Source organism: Eumetopias jubatus, unplaced genomic scaffold (genome assembly GCF_037043125.1).
Source record: "Eumetopias jubatus isolate StellerSeaLion01/CBP00866 unplaced genomic scaffold, mEumJub1_p1.0 scaffold_4, whole genome shotgun sequence".
Taxonomy (NCBI): Eukaryota; Metazoa; Chordata; class Mammalia; order Carnivora; family Otariidae; genus Eumetopias; species Eumetopias jubatus.
Window position 1 is genome coordinate 23,082,204 of NW_028274810.1, and position 23,622 is coordinate 23,105,825.

At 36.4% G+C, this 23,622-nt stretch overlaps 1 protein-coding gene and 1 pseudogene across 1 annotated transcript in view; both read right to left on the bottom strand.

Moving 5' to 3' along the window:
* Positions 1–977: 977 nt before the first annotated feature.
* On the bottom strand, positions 978–1,604 carry LOC114208038 (ubiquitin-conjugating enzyme E2 E3 pseudogene; annotated as a pseudogene).
* A 7,284-nt stretch (positions 1,605–8,888) lies between these two features.
* The window catches only part of AGL (amylo-alpha-1,6-glucosidase and 4-alpha-glucanotransferase), a 77,124-nt gene continuing 62,390 nt past the window's right edge, over positions 8,889–23,622 (bottom strand). Inside the window, exons 30-34 of the mRNA XM_028102148.2 lie at positions 23,363–23,574; positions 22,125–22,222; positions 20,288–20,375; positions 20,043–20,176; positions 8,889–11,428 (exon numbers count right to left, since the gene is read on the bottom strand). Coding sequence (XP_027957949.1) covers positions 11,311–11,428; positions 20,043–20,176; positions 20,288–20,375; positions 22,125–22,222; positions 23,363–23,574 — 650 coding nt within the window. The 3' untranslated portion in view covers positions 8,889–11,310. The remainder of the gene's footprint in view (positions 11,429–20,042; positions 20,177–20,287; positions 20,376–22,124; positions 22,223–23,362; positions 23,575–23,622) is intronic.

Sequence of the window (23,622 nt, forward strand, 5' to 3'; positions counted from 1 at the left end):
CCTTGGTTTTGCTGGCATTCATTTCTCATGAACAAGTTCAATTCACTGGCTGCTGCCATGGATGCTAAGTGATCTCCTTCCTGCTCATGCTCTCAATTGTACGTTAACCTCGCAGGGTGGCTGTCCGGGCTCTGCAAACACCACACGCTCTTCCAGTGCTGCTACTGGCTGTCAGCAGGTAGAAACAGAATCCGGGAGCTCCAGGTCCTCCACCTCCTCTTGGTTTTTTTTTTAATGCCTTCAGGAGCATGTTTATTGTGTTTGAGATGATACATCAGGTGCTCTCTGAGCTACAAAGGACAAAAGGAAATCCTCTCATTACAAACCGACAAAAGTAAAAGGTAAAACATTTTTCACAACAGCATGAACCACATACTCAAAAATAGATCTGGGTTTAATACAAATGACATAATTCCTAGTCATCTATGGCTACTTTTATAACTTCATACAGATAATGATTTAGGCTAAAATGCACTATAATATTTGGTAGACTTCAGGACCAGTATACTTAGTAGATCACAAAATACATTTTGGGGGCACCTGGGTGGCTCAGTCGTTAAGTGTCTGCCTTCGGCTCAGGTCATGATCCCAGGGTTGTGGGATCGAGCCCCGCATCGGGCTCCCTACTCCACGGGAAGCCTGCTTCTCCCTCTCCCACTCCCCTTGCTTGTGTTCCCTCTCTCACTGTGTCTCTCTCTGTCAAATAAATAAATAAAATCTTTAAAAAAATACATTTTGATATCCCAAAGAAGCAAGACCTGCAAGTAGGCATTTTAAACATAACTAATCTACAGCTACAAAGTTCTACTCTTGATAGCATTTACCTTTTTGGGGAGCCTCCCAGTCTCCAAAGGATAAAAAAGAGAGAGTAGAATCAGTATAACATACACAGAAGTCAGTATTGTAAAGGCTATAAAGATTTGCAGCACAGTGAGAAGGGGCTTTCTGCTCCTTCACATGCATACAAATTCTGTGAATTATGTGGCGTATCTCTTGGTCCACTGTCTGGCTATCCTGTCATGTTCTGCTCTGTTGGTCAAATATTGAGTGACTATGCTTCCAACCAGAGGATTCGCAGGGTTGCAATCTGTCAAAAGAGAACAAATCGACAGCAAAACCTTTGAAATAGTCAAAGCAGGACTACAGTTGTCTTTAAAGATGTCCAGACAGATGACTCCCTGACTGTTGATGTTGCAGTGATAGATTCTGGTGTGAAGAGTAATCTCTGGTGGCTTAAATGGATAATCAGATGAAAAAGTAATATCCAGAAAAAACACACCACCTTTATATACAGAACCTGGTGGACCAAGTATAGTGGATCTCCATTCATAGATGTTATCTCCTTTAGGCCCAGCACTGCAGTTAGGAGGAGGATCGAGAGTTATTTCAGCTAGCTCCTTCTGAATTCTTTTAGCACTAGTGGATAACTTAGCAGTGGTTTTGCTTAGGAGTTTGGTGTTTTTCTTCTGCTGGGTGGCAGAAGGTTTTCTTTCTTCCTGTTCTTCAGGCTCTGGAGCGGCTGAGTGTCGCTGGTCTGCATCTGAACTACCACTGCTGGTGCTGGGGCTCTCATCAACGGACTTTTGCCTATCTCTGGACATCTTGGTGAAGTAATTTATTGGAAAACTCAGCCGCCCGCCCCGCCTGCTCCCGCGCCGTTAGGGTGTAGGGGAGGGAGAGAGAGAGAAAAAAAAACTTTCTTAAGGAAATAGAGGCAGCTGGGGCGGGGAGGGGGCGAGGGGGAGGGAAAAAAAAAAAAAGCCGAGGAGATTCTGGCCAGGAAGCGTGGAACATTGAAGGTCGGACCGGATTGTGCAGTGCCGCCTCCCGCGGAGGGTGGAGCCGCCCAGCGCCTTCGGAAAAAGCGGGAGGGGGGGCGTAGGAGCTCGGCTGGGAGAGGGTCACGGGAGACCCCCGCTTGGTTGTTTTTAATTTTTAATTAATTACTTAATTTGTTTTTTGTTTTTTTAAATATTTTATTTATTTGACAGAGAGAGACACAGCGAGAGAGGGAACACGGGCAGGGGGAGTGGGAGCGGGAGAGGCAGGCTCCCCGCTGAGCGGGGAGCCCGATGGGGCTTGATCCCAGGACCCTGAGATCATGACCTGAGCCGAAGGCAGATGCTTAACGACTGAGCCACCCAGGCACCCCATACGGTTTGTTCCCCTACACTGGTTTGTGGAGCATTTTGAGTAGCCCTGGTCTGTGGAGAGAAGGAAGGCCAAGGTGCAAATGTTGTCTGCCATCTTTTTTTTTAATTCATTTTTTTATTGTGTTGTGTTAGTCGCCATACAGTACATCATTAGTTTTTGATGTAGTGTTCCATGATTCATTGTTTGCATATAACACCCAGTGCTCATTACAACACATGCCCTCCTTAATACCCATCACCCGGCTACCCCCTTCCCCCACCCCCTCCCCTCTAGAACCCTCAGTTTGTTTCTCTGAGTCCATAGTCTCTCATGGTTCATCTCTCCCTCCGATCTCCCCCCCTTCAGTTTCCCTTCCTTCTCCTAATGTCCTCCGTGCTATTCCTTATGTTCTACAAATAAGTGAAACCATATGATAATTGACTTTCTCTGCTTGACTTATTTCACTTAGCATAATCTCCTCCAGCTCCATCCATGTCGATGCAAATGGTGGGTATTCATCCTTTCTGATGGCTGAGTAATATTCCATTGTATATATGGACCACATCTTCTTTATCCATTCATCTGTTGAAGGGCATCTCAGCTCCTTCCAGTTTGGCTATTGCGGACACTGCTGCTATGAATATTGGGGTGCATGTGCCCCTTCTTTTCACTACATCTGTATGTTTGGGGTAAATACCCAGTGTTGTCTGCCATCTGTATCCTGGTTACTGTTTCCCAGGATTTATTTTTTCTTCCAGCTTCTGGTGAGCTGGGAAAATGATTACCATCTTTCCTTCATTTGAACTCTTGGCTCTGTGTGTGTGTGCCAGACTTTCTACTTTCTGAATTATTTTTTGACCATAAACATTCCTTGAAGTCTCCTCTCTTTAGTTGATTGCTCCTTGGTAATGTTAACATCTCCTCTAGAGAGTGTGAGAGGTATTTTGCAGGGAGTTAAACTGAATTGTCAGCCTTTTTTATAGCAGCACTTGCTAGAAGTTAGGGTTAAACACGAGTTTGGACGTGACTTATGAATTTAATTTCCCTTTAAAAAATATTACTGTATACTTGATTTGAAGGAACATCCTTCAGAGCAAGACTCAGTTGACAGAAATAGTTACCTAAGCAGGTAACAGATGTTGGGTGGGTGGGCACTGGACCCTACATCACCCTTTTCATCGGCTTTCCAAAGGTTCTCTCTCCTTTCCCAATTTTCTCCAACCCTTTATTGTGTAGATCAGCTTAGCCTCCAGAGCTTCTCTTTTTTCCACTTCCTGGATTTTGAATCATAATGAGCTGAGACCCCAATTCAGAAGAAATTAGGAGGAGGGAATTGTCTGGATAAGCCAAGCTGTATTCACAATCGTTTTCTTTTACATATGAATTTCTGGGTCATGAATATGAAAGTAATGCTAGACCTGAAGCTTCTTCACTTTTATTATTCAAAAACACTAACCTTGACTAGAAAATAGGACCCTCAAGAGGGATTTGTAATCATTTTGAGGAGAAAACAAACAAATCAATAAAACCCCTTCAAACACATCCGGGATCTTTTTCTTTCCTTCCAATACCAAACAGAAATGGATGGTATCCTAATTCTCCCTTTACAACTTGTTTGAAGAGGTTTAAACATGCCAGTTTTAAGAATGCTTCCAGGAAAGAAAGGACCAAGGTTATGGATCTCTCTTCTTAATAATGAACTGTCATATTTTAAGTATGGTCATGTCTCATATTTAAAAAAAAATTCTAGACACTTACTTGTGCCCTGAAAGTCTCTGAGTTTAGTAGGAGAGGCTTCATCCAAAATTGGCTGAGAACAAAATAGGACATGATTGAGTTACGTTGTTAACTACAGGGAAAAGATTAAACTTACAAAAAGTCATCAAGATGCTGAGACATTTTATAGTCTAGAGAAAACAGAGCTTGCCTCTAACCTCTTCAAATACTTTGCAATGAGGAAATGGCTCCGACATCTCTACTCAGTTTCCTATCCACTCCTCATTATGGGAAATAACTGGAAGGCAATGGGAATCTCATCTTCCTGACCCAAATTGGCTACATAGAAATACCTTACCTCTTAATACTGTAGTAGATATTGTTATCCAAAGAGCCTTTCCGCAAAGTTGTTTCTTGTTTCTCCCATACTATTACTAAAGTGAAATTAAAATCTCTTTACTGGTTGAAAAAAAAAAAACAAAACTTCAATTTTCTCATGAATTAAAACTTCAACCTATCTATTGTTAAAATAATATGTATTTAATTTTGGGTTTGGGGCCTCGGTTTCATTTTTCCCCCCAGCTTTATTCTGATATAATTGACATATAACATTGTGTAAGCTTAAGGTGGACAGTGTGATGATTTGCTATACATATATATTGAGAAATGATTATCCCAATAAGGGATTTCTTTTCTATAAAAATGCACTAATGAATTTACTGATAAAGAGATGATACAATTGGAGAAATTACCATGACACTATGAAAGTAAATGTGAAGAATTTGTAATTTCAGAGCTTTCATAATTGGCACTGTCTCTTACTGAGTGATTTGTTGAAAAGTCACCGCATTGCCTTTAGAATCAGTTACCTCCTTTCCAGGGGTAATGTCACCAATCGCAATAGGGGAGTGTGATTGGGAGTATTTGGAAAGCCTGATGTAAAGAGTGACAAGGCAGAGCGGAAATAATTACGCTCACTATTGATCCAAAAAGGAAAGCGAAGTTTCATTTATGACAGAAAAAAAGTCCATATCTTATAATTTATATTAAACTTACTATAAAGTTAGATTTATTATGAACTTTAAAGAAAGGATATATACCCTGATTTCGGCGGGCAAGCGTCCAAGTTAGGGTAAAAGGGGTGGTTGCTCCAGCTGGAGAGAAGTGAGACTTCCCAATGCTATCCGGGTGAGTCGGGCCGGGAACTGAGCACACACTGCCCTCTGGTGGCGCTTGCTCGAACTTGCCCAGCCTCCGGAGCCGCCCTCAGCAGTCGGCTGCAGTGACGGGCGCAGTTCTGCCTCGTGTACAATATTCCTGGCTCTTCAGTGAGCTTGCAGAATGGCTCTCGGAAGCCCCTCTTTTTAGAGTTAAACATAAGTTTAAGAATCTAACAAAAATTAAAAAAATAAATAAATAAAAAAGGGGGAGGCACCGGGGTAGCTAGCTCAGTCGGTTTGGTGTCTGTCTTCAGCTCAGGTCATTAATCTCTGCTCAGTGGGGAGCCTGCTTCTCCCTCTGCCTGCCGCTCCCCCTGCTTGTGCTCTCTCGATGACAAATAAATAAATAAAATTAAAAAAAACCCAAAATATAAGTGATTATTGTACACCTCTGCTCACATCTAGGAGACAATGAGCTCACATTAAAAAAATTATACCTGGGAAGTGATAAGAATATTCTTTGTCCATTAGTTGCTACCTTGGCTCCTGATGACCATGGAACCAGTTTATCAGCCTTGGATCGCACACCTCTGCACCTCAATCTCACTTAGACCACTGTTATTTGGGTTCTGTTACATGCCATCAAACTTAATCCTGATAAACTATGGGTTACCTTCATGAACATTTACTGCCCTGCAGTGTAGGTATTACCATCATTCTTGTTTTTACAGTTGAAGAAACAGGCTCAGAGAGTAAAGGAATCAGCTTTGGAAAAAGCAAAGTGTCATCGTACCAAGACTGGAGAGAGAAGGGGCCAGATTATAGAGGATCCCAAGTGTCCTCTGAGCAGTGATGGGATAGAAGCCGTGTTCAATAGAGGTTTTCCTCATAGTTCTATGAGGGATGAAGTAAGTTGTGACCAACTAAGAAATCATTTTATTAGTCTAAGGACAAGAGAAGAGTGCAAACAGAAAGAGGGGAATAGGTGAGAAGCTAGTCAGGTAAAAGTGAGACTTTGTGATCTATCAAATGTGATGTGGTAGTCAAGATAAATCGTTTGTGTGTGTGTGTGTGTGTGTGTGTTATGATTATAAGGTGTCTAAGAAGAACTTAGTGCTTAGTTTTGCACTTTCAAAATATGTCAGTTACAATAAATGTTAACAGTAAACATTCGCAGAATGAAGTGCCATATGTTAGTGAACTTCCACAGACATAAATTGCTTCCTTTGGTATTCTCCATGCCTGGGGATGAATGTTCTTTTTTTATTTGTTTTTTGAATCTTAACTTCTTACCAAAATTCTCATGTAGGAATTTTGATAGCTGGCCATCTTTTAACATTTTTTTTTAAAGATTTTATTTATTCATGAGAGAGAGAGCATGAGCGAGAGAGAGCACAAGCAGGAGGAGGGGCAGAGGGAGAGGGAGAAGCAGTCTCCCTGAGGAGCAGGGAGCTCAATAGGGGCTCTATCCCAGGACCTTCGGAGGATCATGACCTGAGGTGAAGGCAGACAACCAACCAACCCAGGTCCTCCTCTCTTAACCATTCTTATCCTTATTGTCTCTGACTTTTTTCTGCCTCAACTTGATGGAGGACACTTATATTTGCAAATGTATTCAAGTTGTGTAAACTAACCCATGCTTGGTACTTGGGGTCTGAATATTTAGCCGAGAATTAGTTACCTTATTAAGGCAGATGGCTGCAGACACAGCATTTTGACCAGGTGATATGCTTAGACCCAAGCAGACACAGCATTTTGACCAGGGATTATGCTTAAACCCAAGAAGAAGAAGATTTAATGCTTTCTGTAATCAGATGGCAGCTGGTAACAGCCATGCTTGACTTATGGATGGATGATGGCAAGAACTGTGAAGACAAGGACAGAAAACTGCAATTTTGAGATTCTTTGAGAGGGGATTTGTAGTAAAAAGACGGGGTTGAGTCTTGGTTCTGTGATTTATGTGTTGTGTGACTTAGGGCAAGACACTTTAGCAATATTCTTATTTATAAAATGGGTATAAAATATTTAGTATAAAATTGACTATTACATGGTAGGGGCTCATAAATGTTTATTAAGTCTGAATTTTTTATTCCAACTAATTGGCTATTAAGTTGAGCCAAAATGGATCACATACATAATAGCAACCAAAACCATAAGAATTAGGAAGAATTTCAGCAAGCTAAAAATTGTTTTGAATAAATGGAGACAGCCTATGTTCCTAGATGAGAGTAAATACAGTTAATGTCAGTTCTTATCACATTAACTTACAGTGTGAGTATAAGTAGTAAAAACAGTAAGGGAATACTTTTTGGATATGTAAAAGTACTTAAGAAGAACAAAGAGGGGTATATAAAACAGGATTCCAAAGAAGGAGAGTAGGAGATTGGTAAGAAATAGCTCTAAAAATATTAAAACAAAATATTATAAGTTAAATGAGTAAATAGGCACAAATAACTTCAACAGGATATCCCAGAAATTAAATAATTGAAAAATGGAATCACTATAAGTCATATTCAGTTCATGAGTTTGGAATGTTACAGTTGAGAAAAAAACCTAAATAATGTCTCACCTCATTGCTGGATATTGCTATAAAACACAGATATTAAATCAGAAGAAAAAGTTTATTAATTATTGAATGAGGTTGACTAAATTTTGGAGAGATAGAAGAGATAAACATGAGGAGATGTGATTGAAGAAAAATTAAAAGCTTTTGTAAGTTAAACAAAAAAAACCTCTAACCAAAATAACAAGGCAAACATTAGGGAAAAAATTTGTAGCCAAAATGATATAGTATCAGTATTAATAATTCAAGGCCTGTACAAATGGAAAACACAAACAAACTAAACAACTTGCCTGAGTTCATTATTTTAGCATATTGAGGATCTATATAAATAAGTTTGTCAAGTTTGACAAATTCATTCATAAAAACTTTCAAAGTTTGGATTTCTAGGTAATTACTTTTTATCTGAAGATAGAGATAATTATCTGCAGTAAAAATGAACCAACAGTAATTAAAGGCAAAGACTAAATGGATCAACTTTGGTCATTTGATATTATTTTATTCTATATTATAATTAAAAACAAAACAAAACAAAAGTAGAAATGGGGCACCTGGGTGGCTCATTCAGTTAAGCATACAGCTCAGGTCATGATCTCAGAGTCCTGGGATGGAGCCCTGCTTTGGGCCCCAGGCTCAGCGGGGAGTCTACTTGAATTCTCTCTCCCTCTCCCTCTCTTTTGCCCTTACCCCAGCTCACTCACTCTCAAATACATACATCCTCTTAAAAAAAAAAAGACATGTGAAACAATCTTTATGGCCACTTTTGGGAGGCACACATCTACATTATATCCGTTCTGGCCTATAGTATTTGCCTTTAGTAAGTGGATGAAAGGTAAATAAAAAATTCATGGTAGAGTAAAAGGTTTCAAGAAATACCAGGGGGGGAGGGGTGCTGGGTGGCTTGGGTGCCTGGGTGGCTCATTCAGTTAAGCATCCAGCTCAGGTCATGATCTCAGGGTCCTGGAATCAAACCCCACATCAGGTTCCCTGCTCCGTGGGAAGCCTGCTTCTCCCTCTCCCACTCCCCCTGCTTGTGTTCCTTCTCTCTCTGTCAAAAAATAAAATCTTAAAAAAAAAAAAAAAAGAAATACCAGGGGAGTATATAGTTGCTAACAGATCTAATTATATATCAAAAGTTTATTTTGCTCCTAATTTCAGTATGGCTATTAAATAAATTACCAGTCTAAAATTCTTCCTCTTCTTTTCGCCCTCCCACATCCAGCAAAAAAAATAAGTACCTAAAATAAGCAAGCCCTGAATAAATGGTAGTAGTCAACAGATTAGTTAATTGGTAAATAATGGAATGAAATAAAATATGGTCCTTGAGAAAAGATTTTTATTTTCTTGGCACACAGACATAAAAATGACATTTTTTAAACTAGATATAGCAGTTGAAGACATATTGGAAATGGATCACAATTCACTAGGTTATAATGTCCACAGATACGATGACAGGCCTCATGCTTCTTCAACTATCTTTGAAACTTAGCTAATTATCACAGCATTCTGGTTATACTGGCAAACTTACTTCTCTTGTTAAAGAGTAAGATTGATCTGGTTTAGTGAAGAACCAAGGCACAGAACCATCATCAAAATGTGATATAATGGTACCTCATCCAACATCACTCAGGAATGAAGCATTTTATTTAAATGTTCTTCAAATGACATTTATCCGTCTAAAGTCTAAAACTGTTATTTTAACTACCTTTGATGAAATAATGTCTAACATGCCTTCTTAAACTTTAAAATAGACCATGCAGATAATCACAATGTTCTTTCCCTAATATTCCTTATTGGAATATTAACCAATTAATTTTCTAGCACAACATGATATCCTTAAAAATTGCTGAGGTGGGTAATTGCCCTACATCCCAATATGACTATGTTTTAGAAATTATCAACTTTTTATCTATCTATCTATCTATCTATCTATCTATCTATCCATTCGTCCATCCATCCCATTTAACTATCAGCTATTACTTGATTTCATTAAATACACTGGTTTTCAGTTATTTTTCTTACCACCTTTAATATAAGAAGTTAAGGTACAGCAACATAACTGCAAAAAACCTTTGATGACTAATGGTTCACTCTCTCAAGGAAGGTCATTCCTTGTAACTGCAAAGTTTAGAGAAATTTATACATTGAGCAATGAAGAAGGAAGGGACATTTGGAAACCAATGAGTTTATAGATAGTGATCAGATGACTATCATAACTATCCTAAAACTTGTAGGATTTAATCTGCTTTAGGTTGGGAAACCAAAAAAGTAAGCTAGTTAAAACTATTTCTAAAGTAGGGTCAGCTTTGAAGAAGGTTGTGCAGGACACAGTAAGTTGCAAGAGCTTTTGAATGTGGGAATTTGACATCTTTAAGTATTCATATGTTTTTGCTACCCAGAAGTTTTAGTTTACTTTTCTTATTTTTATTTCTTAGTCATACTTAAGATGGTTGGGTATGTGACCTTTATGCAAGAAAAGTGTTACTGTACCATTATTTTATTAACTATAAATATACCACTGAAAAATATTAAATAGTAATGAAAGGATCTCTGCAACCATTTTCTTTCAACTAAAAGTATAATGATCTTATTTAAGTGTTTTCTTGAGACAAAAACAGTAAAATGATAAAAAAAATCCATCTAGACAATAAGTATTATTCAAAAATATTAACTCATATCAATGTTAAAAATCTTTTTCCTTTTATGACTTTTCAGAATTGAGGTCATGAAAAACTTTTTAAATGATTCTACTGAATTCAAGATAACTACTAAATTCATATATTTTTATTACATTAAGGTTGTTCTCAATGCTAAGCTTGTCAATGTAGGTTTTAGTTAATAGGAAACTAGCATCTACTATGACCCATCAATATCTTTTACACACAAACTAAAAATAATAAAGTTTTAGAAAAATTAATTTAGCATGTTTTTCTTCAAAGTTCTCATAAGTATGACCAACAATGTGCATTTTGAGAATGTAAACCATCTCACAGTAGGAAATAGGAACTCAAGATTAATTCTACAAAACTGTTTGTAGGAAATAAATTCTTAAATTCTTGTTTTTTTCATACATCCTATGTATGCATAATATAGCAAATTATGGCATTCATTATATTAAAAACATATTAATATATTAGTGAAATAAAAGCACACAGTGAACATCTGTGCTCCATTTCTCAACATAACATTGTAGATAGATACTTCCATGATTCAATATTTAGTTAGCATTTATCGAATGCAGTTTGGAAGGTGCTAGGAATAATACAGTAAAAGGTGAGAACAGTAGTTAACTATAGCATATTCAGTATGTATTATTATTAAAGAAAATATAATACCACAATTTAAAAATACCTTTCCATTTCTTTCATTATTACATTCTCATATTTTGTTTTTACTTATGTACAGTAGATTACATGATTTTTCTTTTTCAAACTCTGGATCAAACTCTTTATTTCTAGGCATTTCAAGAATACTTCCTGAATTCAAAAGAAAAACATCCTATTGGTTATGATAGTTTTTCTTTCTGATTCACATCAAAAGCTACCTGTGTACATTAAAAAAACAAAACAAAACAAAAGAAAGATCAATGCTTTTAAAGTCTTACCTAACTGGGCATCAATATCCTATGAATAAGATTTTTAAAATGACTCAAGCCTGTGCATATAAAACATTTACATTATATTTTGACCTTGCATTCCATAATACAAGTGATTGCATACTTAATACATATCCATGAATCAACTATAAGTCATAGAGTGTTTCAAGAATAGTAGCGATTGACCAGGCTTGTGTTTCACAGCTGAAAGGACAGTATTGGCCATTCTCATTGGTCAGTTCAGGAAGTCCTTTCCAAGGGGATCTTAAAAAAAGAAAAGATATTTTATGAGATATAACACATATCTTATTTGGATTAGCAAAATAGGCAATACATTTGGTGCTTTTCCTTCTAGTATAGAAAACTAATCATATATAGTCATTTGCTACAAAATAAAACAGGATATCCTTACGATCTATGTATAAAGAATTTAGATTGAAATTATTATTTGAGGGGCACCTGGGTGGCTCAGTTGTTTAAGCATCTGCCTTAAATATCTGATCCCAGGGTCCTGGGATTGAGCTCTGCATCTGGCTCCCTGCTCCGCAAGGAGTCTGCTTCTCTTCTCCCTTGGCCCTCCCCCAATTCATGTTCAAGCACGCTATTTCTCTCAAGTAAATAAGTAAAATCTTAAAAGTAAATATTTATTTACTTAAAAGTAAATAAATAAAATCTTAAAAAAAAAAAAAGAACCTAGGAGAGAGGGCTGGGAGAGATCCTTCCCTAGGATCTTCAGAGGGAGCATGGCCCTGCCAACACCTTGATTTAAAATTTCTGGTCTTTATAACTGTGAGACAATAAGAAAATATTTAAACTACTCAGTTTGTAGTGCTCTGTTATGGCAGCTCTAGCAAACTAATATAGTACTGAAGTTAAGAGACAAACTTACAGAACCAGTGACATGCTGCTCATAATTATATGTGGAACTAGAACATGGAACATATCCATACTGGTAAAAGAATTCTTCTTTCCCTTCCTTTCTGAAAAATTCATTCCTCAAGTCATTAGGTGGGACAAAGGTCGGTGATCTGAGTTGGGGAGGAGAGGAAAGAAGGGTAGCAGGGATAGCACAGGGTGGGATGCCACAGGCTGAGGTGTATGAAGAGAGTTCACACCAAGGGTGGGGGTGCCCTAGAACCCAAGTGGTGCAAGGAGGGCATCCACACATAAGTGTGGCCTAGTGTGGGGTTGTCAGGCCCATGAAGGAAGAGGTATACCAAGAGCCAGAAAAGGGTGAGCTGAATCCATTTGGTAGTGATAGCAGAGAATGGGGAGTAGCTTACTCACTGTTGTTAAAGGGAATTACAAATATGATAAGGGAGAAAACAAGATTAAACACTGAGTGGAACTGGTGTGAATGTAGGTTTTCAATATATAGAGATAGATAAATACACAGAGATAGAGATCTGCCTATCTATCTATCTATCTATCTATCATCTATCTATCTATCTATCTATCTATCTATCTATCTATCTATCTATCTATCTATCTTATCTATCTATCTATCTATATCATTTCCTAGCTCTATCTACTGGAAGGCACAATAACAATTCCTCAAGAGCACGAATACACCAAGTATTTAGCTCCGGGCTTTTATTTTTTTTAATGTATGTATGCATGTACATATTTATTTTTTTTTTAAAGATTTTATTTATTTGACAGAGAGAGAGACAGCGAGAAAGGAAACACAAGCAGAGGGAGTGTGAGAGGGAGAAGCAGGCTTCCCGCGGAGCAGGGAACCTGATGTGGGGCTCGATCCCAGGACTCTGGGATCATGACCTGAGCCGAAGGCAGACGCTTAACGACTGAGCCACCCAGGCACCCTGTATTTAGTTATTTTTAAATAATTTATTTTTTTGGATGCCTGGGTGGCTTGGTTGAGCGGCTGCCTTAGGCTCAGGTCATGATCCCAGGGTCCTGGAATCGAGTCCCGAATTGGGCTCCTTGCTCAGCAGGGAGCCTGCTTCTCCCTCTGCCTCTGCCTGCCACTCCCCCTGCTTGTGCTCTCTCTCTAGCTATCTCTCTGTGTCAAATAAATAAAATTAAAAAAAAATTTATTTTTTTAAAGTAATCTTGACACCAAATGTGGGGCTTAGACTCATAACCCCAAGATCAAGAGTCACATGCTCTATCGATTGAGCCAGCCAAGTGCCCCCGGATCTGGGCTTTTAAATAACATTCTTCACAAACACAAAAAACAAATAAGCTAGTAAACAAACCAGGGATAGAGAATTGCCCACCTAGGCTGGGGCAGGGAAAGTAAAAGATAAGCTTAAAACATTTGACTGGGCCAGAAAGCAAAGGTCTTCCACTTCTGACAAACATGGAACAGCACAGACAATATTCCTCTCCTGCCTAAAACAAAATTCTGGACAAGGAATATGAAGCAATAATCTTCAAGATACTGGATATTAGGCAACAAAGAACAGTGATCCCTAAGAAATGAGAATAAAATGAAGGAAGCCCTAGGACTACTTACTGCCTGGAGGGAGTTTCCAGGATTTGGCACAGGGAAGGGAACACAGGTAGAGCCTGGCAGATTCCTTAAGTTGAAGAAATGGAACTGACAGTCTAGGAAGAACAAGGCAGCTAGAATTTTCAGGACAGAGTACTAAAAAAGAGAGAACTCTGGAGATATGCAGAGGGTCCCACTCAAGTATTCACCTACCGATCAGTCAACACACAACAGGAAACTAATGAAAGATGGGGAAAGAACCACCTGAAAGAATTAAAGTAGTACCTGATGACATTTAAAAAGGGTCAGGAACAGTGCTTATTTCCACCAGCCAGGTTTGAAAACTTCAGAATTTTAGGGATATGGGATAGAGAACTCAGGTGGGCCATGACTCATTAGTGGAGAATAATTAGCCCTAGACTAAATGCTGCTCTGGCCAGGCCCAACAAAGCTTAAAATCAGGAGTGCCTGGGTGGCTCAGTCAGTTAAGTGTCTGCCTTCGGCTCAGGTCATGATCCCAGGGTCCTGGGATTGAGACCCGCATCGGGTGCCCTGCTCAGCAGAGAGAGGCTCCCTCCTCTCCCTCCCTGCTGCCCCTGCTTGTGTGCCCTCTTAATCTCCCTCTATCAAATAAATAAAATTAAAAAATTAAAAAAAAACCTTAAAATCAAAACCTGAAAGGATCAAACTGTTCCCAAATAATTTAACTGCATTCCAAAACAAAGTTCGAGAATATTTATAGAAATACAAAAAAAATCTAATACCAAGCAAGGTAAAATTCATAGCTGGCATCCAATAAAACACTAGCAGGTCAAGAGTAGGCTAATACAACCCATAAGAAGAGAATAATCATATGTGAAACCAACCCAGATATAAATTAGCAGACAAAGACATTAAAATAGTTACTGTAACTGTATTCTATATGTTCAAAATATTAAGCAGAGACATGGAAGATAGAAAAAAGACCGAAATCAAACTTCAAGAGATGAAAACTATAATGTATAAAATGAAAAATATACTTAATGGAAATAGTGGCAGATTAGATATAAGGATGAGAGCAGATTTCCTGTCAAAACAAGGTAACACTTCAATGCACTGAAAGAAAAAACTTGTCAACCTTTAATTCTATGCATAACAAAAATATCTTTCAAAAATAAAGGCAAAATAAAGACTTTTCTGACAATTTAAGAGCTTAAAGAATTTATCATGAGCAGGTTTGCACTATAAGACATGACAGAGGAATTTCTTAGGCAAAAGAAAATTGTACCAGATGGAAACAGAGATATTCACAAACAGATCAACACCGGAAATGGCAACTATGTGAGTGGTTATACAAGACTTTTTTCTGTATTATTTAAATACCTTTAAAAAATAACTGATGGCATAAACAAAAAGTAATAACAATGTTGTGGGGGGAATTATAACATATGCAAAGCAAAATAGATGATGATAATAGCACAAAAGCCTGGAAGGGAGGAATAGAACTATACTATTTTAAGATTCTTATACTATACTTGAAGGTAAACTATGATAAATTAAAGATGTATATATAAACCTAAAGCAACCACTTAAAAAAAGTAGCTAATTAGCCAGCAAAGAAGATAAAATGGAATAAATATATTTTGAATAATAAATATCCAGTCCAAAAGCAGAAAAAGAGGAAAAGAATAAACAGAAAAAAATATTTATACTTAACCATATAAATAATCACATTAAGTGTAAATAGCCTAAATTTTCCAAATAAAAGTCAGAGATTATCAAGCTGCACAAAAAAGCAAGACTGCCATTATATGCTGTTATGTACATGTATAAGAAACCTACCCTAAACATAAAGACACAAATAGGTTAAAAGTAAAGGATGAAAAAATATATACTATGGTAACAATCAAAATAAATCTGAAGTGCTTATATTAATATCAAACAAAGTAAATTCTGAAGCAAAGATATACTGCCAGTGATAAAGAAGGTCATTTCATAATGATAAGAGGGTCAATTCATGAAAAGAACAAAATAATCCTAAACACGCATCTAATAATAAGTTTTCAAAATACATGAAACAAAATCTGATATAGCTACAAGGAGAAAAAGACATCCATAATTATAAGAGGAGATATCAATGCTCTTCTCTAGGTAATTCATAGAACAAGTAGACAGAAACTTGTAAGTACTTTGTACAACACTATCAATCAACTTGACCTAGTTGACATTTATAGAACATTCCACCCAAGGACAGCAGAATACACATTTCCCCCTGCCACTGGAAAACAAATTAGTAACCTAGACAGAACATATTCTGGGCCTTAAAACAAGTATCAATAAGTTTAGAAGGATTAGAGTCATATAAAGTATATTCTCTGACTACAATGGAATTAACTTTGAAAACAGTAACAGAAACACCTCTGGAAAATTCCTCAATATTTGAAAGCTAAATAACACCTTTCTAAATGACTGATGGGTCAAAGAAGAATCAGAGGGGAAAGCAGAAAGTATTTTCAACTGAATGAAAATAAAAACACAACAAGCCAGAATTTGTGGGATACTGTTGATTTAGTATTTAATGGGAAATTTACAGCATTAAGCCCCTTATTAGATAAGAAGAAAGGTCTTTAAGTCAATGACCTCAACTTCTACCTTAAACTAGACAAGGACAAACAAATTAAACCTAAACTAAGCAGAAGAGAATAATAAAGAGCAGGATAGAAATCAATAAAACAAAAACCAGAAAAACAACAGAAAAAATCAATAAAGCAAGAAACTGGTACTTTAAGATCAATAAAATGGATAAACTTTCTAGTCAGGCAGAACAGGGAAAAAAAGAGAATACAACTTATCAATATCAAGAATGAGAATGTTGACATTGCTACAGATTCCATAGATAACTAAAAGAGTAATAATTCACTTTACATAAAACCATTTCTCGAATTGTGACAAGTATTTTTGAACTATCTTTTCATTTAATCTTGGCAGCAAATAATGAGATATTACCATAATACAGAGGAAGAAATGTATTTCAGAGAGGTTAAGTAATTTGCTCAAAGTCACACGTAAAGGAAGTAACAAGGACAAAATCTGAAATCCAATCTGGACCCAAAGCTCACACCCGAAGCTACTGTGTTATCAAAAGTAGCTATTAGGAAATGGTAAGAAATAAAAAAGGAAAGAGTTTGAGAAAAAACTGTGGAAAGTAAGGAATTTGGATGTCATTTTGTATGCAATGGGGAATTACCCAAGGTTTTTAAATATAAGACTAAAATTGTGAGAGTTATATTTCAGCCAAATTAATCTTATTTGAGGTAATATGACAAGATGGAGAAAGGGGAGACTGAAGTATGGAGGCTATTGCCTAGGTCAGAGAAAAGGTTCTGAGTTACAAGTTAGGCAGCGGCAAGAGCAAAGAAGATGGGCTGTTAGAAGGCAGTATACAGCAGAATCTCTTGACGACTATCTGGATGTTCTGGAGAAGTAATGAGGTAAAAAAGCAAAAAGTACCTGGGATGTTTGAGCTTGCAGAGCATGCATAATGGTAACACCATAACAGCAGTGGGAAGAAAATTGTGTATGTGGGAGATGAGTGATGGCAGGAAGACCTCCAAGGTAAGAAGTGTATTAGACAGCTGAAAAGTAATAGTGGAGCTTATAAGAGAATTCAAAATTTGCTAAAGAATGAAGACATGAGATGAAATATAACAGGAGAAAATGTAGATTAAAAAAAAAAAAGGAAGATTAAGGACCGATTTTTGGAGAGTGAACATAGGTGCCAGGAAGAAAAGCCAGAAAAGCAGTAAACTGAGACAACAGTGTAGTAGTTAAGAGCACAGCCTGTGGAGCAGGCTGCTTGGAGTTTAGTAACAGCTTAGTAACAGCTCTAGCAGATGACTTGCCATTTGACTTCGTAGAAATTACTTAACTTTCTTAGCTTAATTTATAAAATGGAGATAACTAATCATAGCTCAAAGCTGAGTTAGTGTCTTGTCCATATGACATGTACTAACATATCCATCCTCAAAACAACCCCAGTACATCCATTATACAGATGAGGAATCAGGCCCAGAGAAGTCAAGTGACCTGCCCCCGGTGACATTCCTAGAGAGTGGAGAAGTGAATAATAACAATAATAGGATAATCATAATGATAATAGCTATTTTATATAGTTTTTTTTTTTTTTGGACTAAATGAGTAATGTCATATAAACGCATTTAGAACCATGCCTGGAACACAGTAAGAACTCAATAAATATTACTTCCTATTATTATAATTGTTACTAGCATGAGGTAAACAAGGGAAACCTAATACTGTGGATGGCATAAAGTTTTTTATGAAAAGAAGAAAGCAACAATATCAAATACTATAGGCAGGTCAAAGAAGAGAACCGAAAGGAAGTCATGGGATCTGGGAACAAGAAAGGATCTTGTTGAAGGGGTGCCTGCATGGCTCAGTCGGTTAAGCATCTAACTCTTGGTTTTGGTTCAGGTCAAGATATCAGGGATGTGAGATTGAGCCCTGCCTCGAGTTCAGTGTGGAGTCTGCTTGTCCCTCCCTCCACCCCCCACCCACCCCTCCTCTACCTAAAATAAATAAAATCTTAAAAAGAAAAGAAAAAAGAAAGGATCTTGTTGAGTTGGCTTCACCAGAGTGGTGAGGGCAAAACAAAAGCCAGACCGTGGGTGGTAATGACTAAGGTGGTCAGAAAGCAAGAGGAATGAGGCTATTCCTATAGGAAGTGTGCTGAGAAGAAAACAGAACAACAGGACACAGCTAGAGGTAGGAACAGTATGAACGGACTTTATTTTAGGATGTGCTGACAAATTTCTTTCTAGCTTAAGAAGGAAGAATCAAGTGGAATACCAAGAAAGGATAATTAGTAGAGCAAAGTCGAGGAACAGGTGGGAAGGATGGGATCACAGGTAAAGTGGAACAGTGATTCCTGCGGTGCAAGATGTTCTTACTTCTCATGGACAAAAGAAATAAAGAAAATAAATGCAAACAATGATAAATACTGTGGAGCAATAAAGGATAGAATATAAGAATGTTCACATCATACACAATCAGACTCAGTTTCTAGATGAGGTACAAGAACTATGGCAGGGTTGGGTTTTCTGTGACTACATTCAAGCAAATAAAAACAAATTTTGAAAAAAACCCCACAATATTCATGGTGATAGATGGAAGCCCTTCATGTTCATACAATAAAGGAGATAAAATTTATGCTGTTTATGCATAATTATTCTGAGCAATAAGCTGTACATATACAGGCATACCTTGTTTTACTGTGCTTTGCTTTACTGCACTTCTCAGACACTGCATTTTTTTACAAACTGAAGGTTTGTGGCAACCCAGTGTCAAGCAAGTCTATTATAGGCACCATTTTTCCAACAGCATTTGCTCACTTTGTGTAACATCTTGGTATTTCTCACAATTTTTCAAACTTCATTATTTTATTTGTTATGGTGATCTGTGGTCAGTGATTATGACTTGCTGAAAGCTCGGATGCTTTTTAGCAATAAGATACTTTTTAATTAAGGTATGTACATTGGTTTTTTTAGACACAATGCTATTGCATATTAAATAGACTACTGTATGATGTAAATGTAATTTTGACATGAACTGGGAAACCAAATAATTTATTTGATTTGCTTTATTGTGATTTTTGCTTTATTGAAGTGGTCTGGACCTGAACCCACACTATCTCCAAGGCATGCCTATATTTAGGTTTAATCTAGAATTTGGGAAATTTATATCATCTTATAAAGACACATAATTCTGACACTATCTCTAATAATTATGACAAAGGAGGTGACAAATGGGTTTGAAATATAGTCAAAAGACCAACCCTGATATTTTAATTATAATAAAGCATTTCTGAAAACTATTTATCGATATATCTTTATTTATAATTTATTTTTAAAGTATTCTAAATTAAAAAAATGAACATACAGTATTATATTAGTTTCAGCTATACAATATAATGATCCAGCAATTCTATACATTATTCAGTGCTTATTAAGGTAAGTGTATTTCTAATCCTTTTCATCTATTTCAGTCATCCTTCCCCCTCATCTCCCCTCTGGCAACCACATATGTCTTTAAATCAATTAACTCAAAAGGACCGACCTGAGTACTTTTAGTTTTTATATTTATTCTGTTTTGGCCATACCCCAAAATATCCACTGTATTTAAAAAATTAGACTATTCCACATGTATAAATCATGCAATATTAAGTTTTCAAATAACAACCTAAAGTAATTAAAGAAAGGTGAAAATTGTATCATTGAACTTGTCATGTTAAATAAGAGTAAAGCTTTCAAATTTCACTGGGATACCTAGAGTATACAGAAATGAATTTTAAGGAGCTGTTATTTACCTAATACCTAATAAACTGATTAAACACTAGTTCTGGAAATTACACGCCCCCTGACGACTTACCTCTCAAGATGAACGTAATGTCGGGAAAGAATGTTTTTAACCAAAAATACAGTCTTGGCATTAGCCTCTGGACCCATCAATTTGGAAAAATATAATTTCGCACGAAGAAAATACCCAACGGGCCACAGCCACTCCTAAAAAAAGATGATTTAAAGGTAAAGAAAAAAAAGAGCTTTGAATACCTATAAAGTTATTTGAAAAATAACTTCAACTGAAAACTCTGAAAAGAGAAATGAAGTTCTTACAGGTCCTTGGTGATAATTGAAACCTTTAGCAAGATTGTAGTTGTCATTGTCTAAGGCATTGTCATAAATTCCACAGTAAACCATATCACTGCAAAATGATTGAAATTTAGGTTAGAAAAAGATCAGACATTACATAAGAAGCATTAGAAAGATTTTTCAATAGCAAAAGTAAGAGAAATAATCCAATTATTTTGTCTTCCAAATCTATAAGCTCATCATCTATCTAACCTCAAATTAGCATATACTGGGTTCAGGATACTTTGTTTTTTTTTTTTTTACAACCCATCTTAAAAATTAATTAGTGAATTCACTCATTTATAAGTAAGCTCTACGCCCAATGTGGGGCTTGAACTCATGACCCTGAGATCAAGAGTCACATGCTCTACTGACTGTGCCAGCCAGGCACCTCCAGAATACTTTTAACAATGTATTAGGGAATGATTAACAAATAGTTACTGGCTAATAAAAAAAAAAAGTCAAGTATTCAGGTATCTTGCCTTCAAGGAGTGAGTCTGACACTAAATATTGGTTAAAGTCAACTATTTCACTAAGCTTCTAAGATACTGATGATGACTAAAATATACACAAAATAATTTGAATTAGTAAACATTAAAGATATAGTTTTATTAATTATTACATATTATAAAGGTTGTTTTTTAAACTTCTCCATGAAGTTATTTTAAAATTAAGTAAAATTGGTACTTATCAGATTACAAATAGCAACGAAATAGACATAGAAAATTTATACACACTTATAAACTAAAACTATTACAAACTTATTGTAATGGATAATACAAGACAGTTATCTATACTCAGTTTAATTAAATTATTACTTTTCTTTTTTTTCTTTTAGTGAGAGAATTTGCTACATGAGTAAGCTTTAACTGTGGGTTTTAGTTTTGACCAGTGGTTCCTAACACCTCTGAAAATGTGGAGAACACCTCAGAATGCAGGTAAGTATACACACAAAAAGGCTGCATCTTAAGATTGAAATAAGTACACAGTAAATTGGGAAAATTCTACAGAGGTGAGGATACTATATAGAAAAGGGGTTCTGTCATACATTGATATAGAAAGCAAACTAATGTTGGGCTGGGGCATCAAGCTTTAAAGGAAAACAGCAGAAGACAGACAGGAACATCATTAGAAACTCAAGAAAAAACAAAAGTTGGAAAAGAAAAATATAAAATAGCATAAACACATAATCATAAAATAAAAACAAAGTCAGTTATTGGTTTAAATAAAAACAGTCGGGTAATAATATAGAAAGGATGGAAATGGTTGGTGGTAAGGTGAGGAGAGAGTTACATCTTCATCTGTCATCACAGGAAGTAACCAAATAATGTCTAATATTAAAAAAAAAAACAACTCAAGAAACAGCTGCACACACATAGTATTTAGAAATATGGAGGGAACTACTAGGAGTTAACAACTTGAAAAAGACTGTCTCTGAAGAGACAGTATGTCTGTACTTCCAATGTCCATAATAATCATGTATTTTACAATCAGAAAAAAATAGGCATTAGGAAATACTCATAACATATTAGTTTTATAAGCTTAAAACTTATTATTAAATATAGGACAAGCATTATGAACACATATTTAATGAAGATACAGCTGGTATTTTTAAAAACTCAGTTTGAACGCAATTTTAGAGAGTTTACTGACAAGCAAAAAAATTATGGCTGGTGCAATATAATATCAACAACATTCTTAACACTTATATTTCAACTTACTCTGGGTCAAAAGTTTTCATGCCAAGATTAAATATAATTAAATATAATTATCTTTTAAATACCATATGAACAACATTCTTAATACTTATATTCTAACTTACTCTGGATCCAAAGTTTTCATGCCAAGGGGCCCAAGCAGTTTTTTTTCTGCAATCTCCAGAGCTTTCCATGCTTTTTCTGCAGTAAAGAGCTCAGGGGCCTAATGAATGTCAAAAACGAATATTCAAACTTTTGAAGATCACAAAAGAATTAGTTTTCACCCATAGTGTAACATAAACTAGTCATAAACTTGGAAATGAAACCTGTTTAAAAATACAGTGTGTCAGTATTCATTTTGAGCGCAGATGCCTAACCTGATCTAATGTTAATGGACATGACTTAGAAGCACTGTTCTTGGCCTTAGAAATTAGGAAAGCTGCTAAGAGGTGATTATTTCCTTGCGTCATTTTAAGAAAGCATACGAGCTCCCGAAGGAAGCTGCCACAGCTACAGTGAAGGCAGAGCACACTTAAACTTTGCTTTTGGGGTCATAGCGAAATACAGAATGACTTGCACTCTAACAGCATGAGTATATTTACTTGTGATATGGAGAAGGAGAGAAAGCACTGATGGCTAAGAACCTGCATTAATTTTAATGGTTAAATGAAATCAAATGCGTACAGAACAGAAGATAACTTTACGTACCTCTGGATTTTTTATCCTAATAATCTATTTAGTACTCTTTTCGACAAGGTAGAAACAGCTAAGCAGGCAAGGAAGGGCACATACCTTCTCTATTTTACTGTCCTTATAGTTTATTTTTAGACTAGAGATAAAATAAAGAGAGTCTAGAATTCTTGGCTAGATAGAATGCATTACAGCAACACAATGAAGGAAACAGAATATGAGTTGAAGCTACTCACATTAGTTCACCAGTCTAGATCTTTCCAACTAGTATGTTGAGGTACTGGTCATAGCACAGGAGTGCTGAAATACCCAGGCCTTCAGCTTTCAAGGCAGTGGGGCGGGCCTGGGGCTAACTGAAGCAGTTGGATCTGGCACAACCAACCTAATCCATTTTGCCCAGTGTGCTGTACAAATACCATTATTTTCTATGTGTGCTATCATATGAAAACACTGGGAAGCACTTCATTAGTTGTCATCTATTATTTTCTGTTTTTTGATACCAAAGTTAAGGGTGGTATGCATAATGCTTTATTAATTTAGAAAGACTATATCGAACTAGCTAGTAAACAATATACTTTTTGGCAAGTAAATGAATTTGAAAACAAATGGGAATAAAGAACTAAATATACTCCATCACAACATTTTTGAAATTTGAAAGTAACAATTCACTTACTACAACCATTGCTATGGTAAAATTAGGCCTCAGCTGATAGTCACACCAAGGGCTTGAAGCTCCATAACTATCTTTGTATATGCCACGTTTGTGAACCAGATTAGGATGCTTTTCGTTAGAATCTGAAGGGTCTTCTGACACATGAAATAGCTTTTCGAAGTTATCTTGTATTTTTCTGTTCCATTCATCATATGAAACTGTCACAACCTTTCCTGAAACATGATAAAAGACTTGGCAGTTTTAAGCATTCAAAGAAAGCC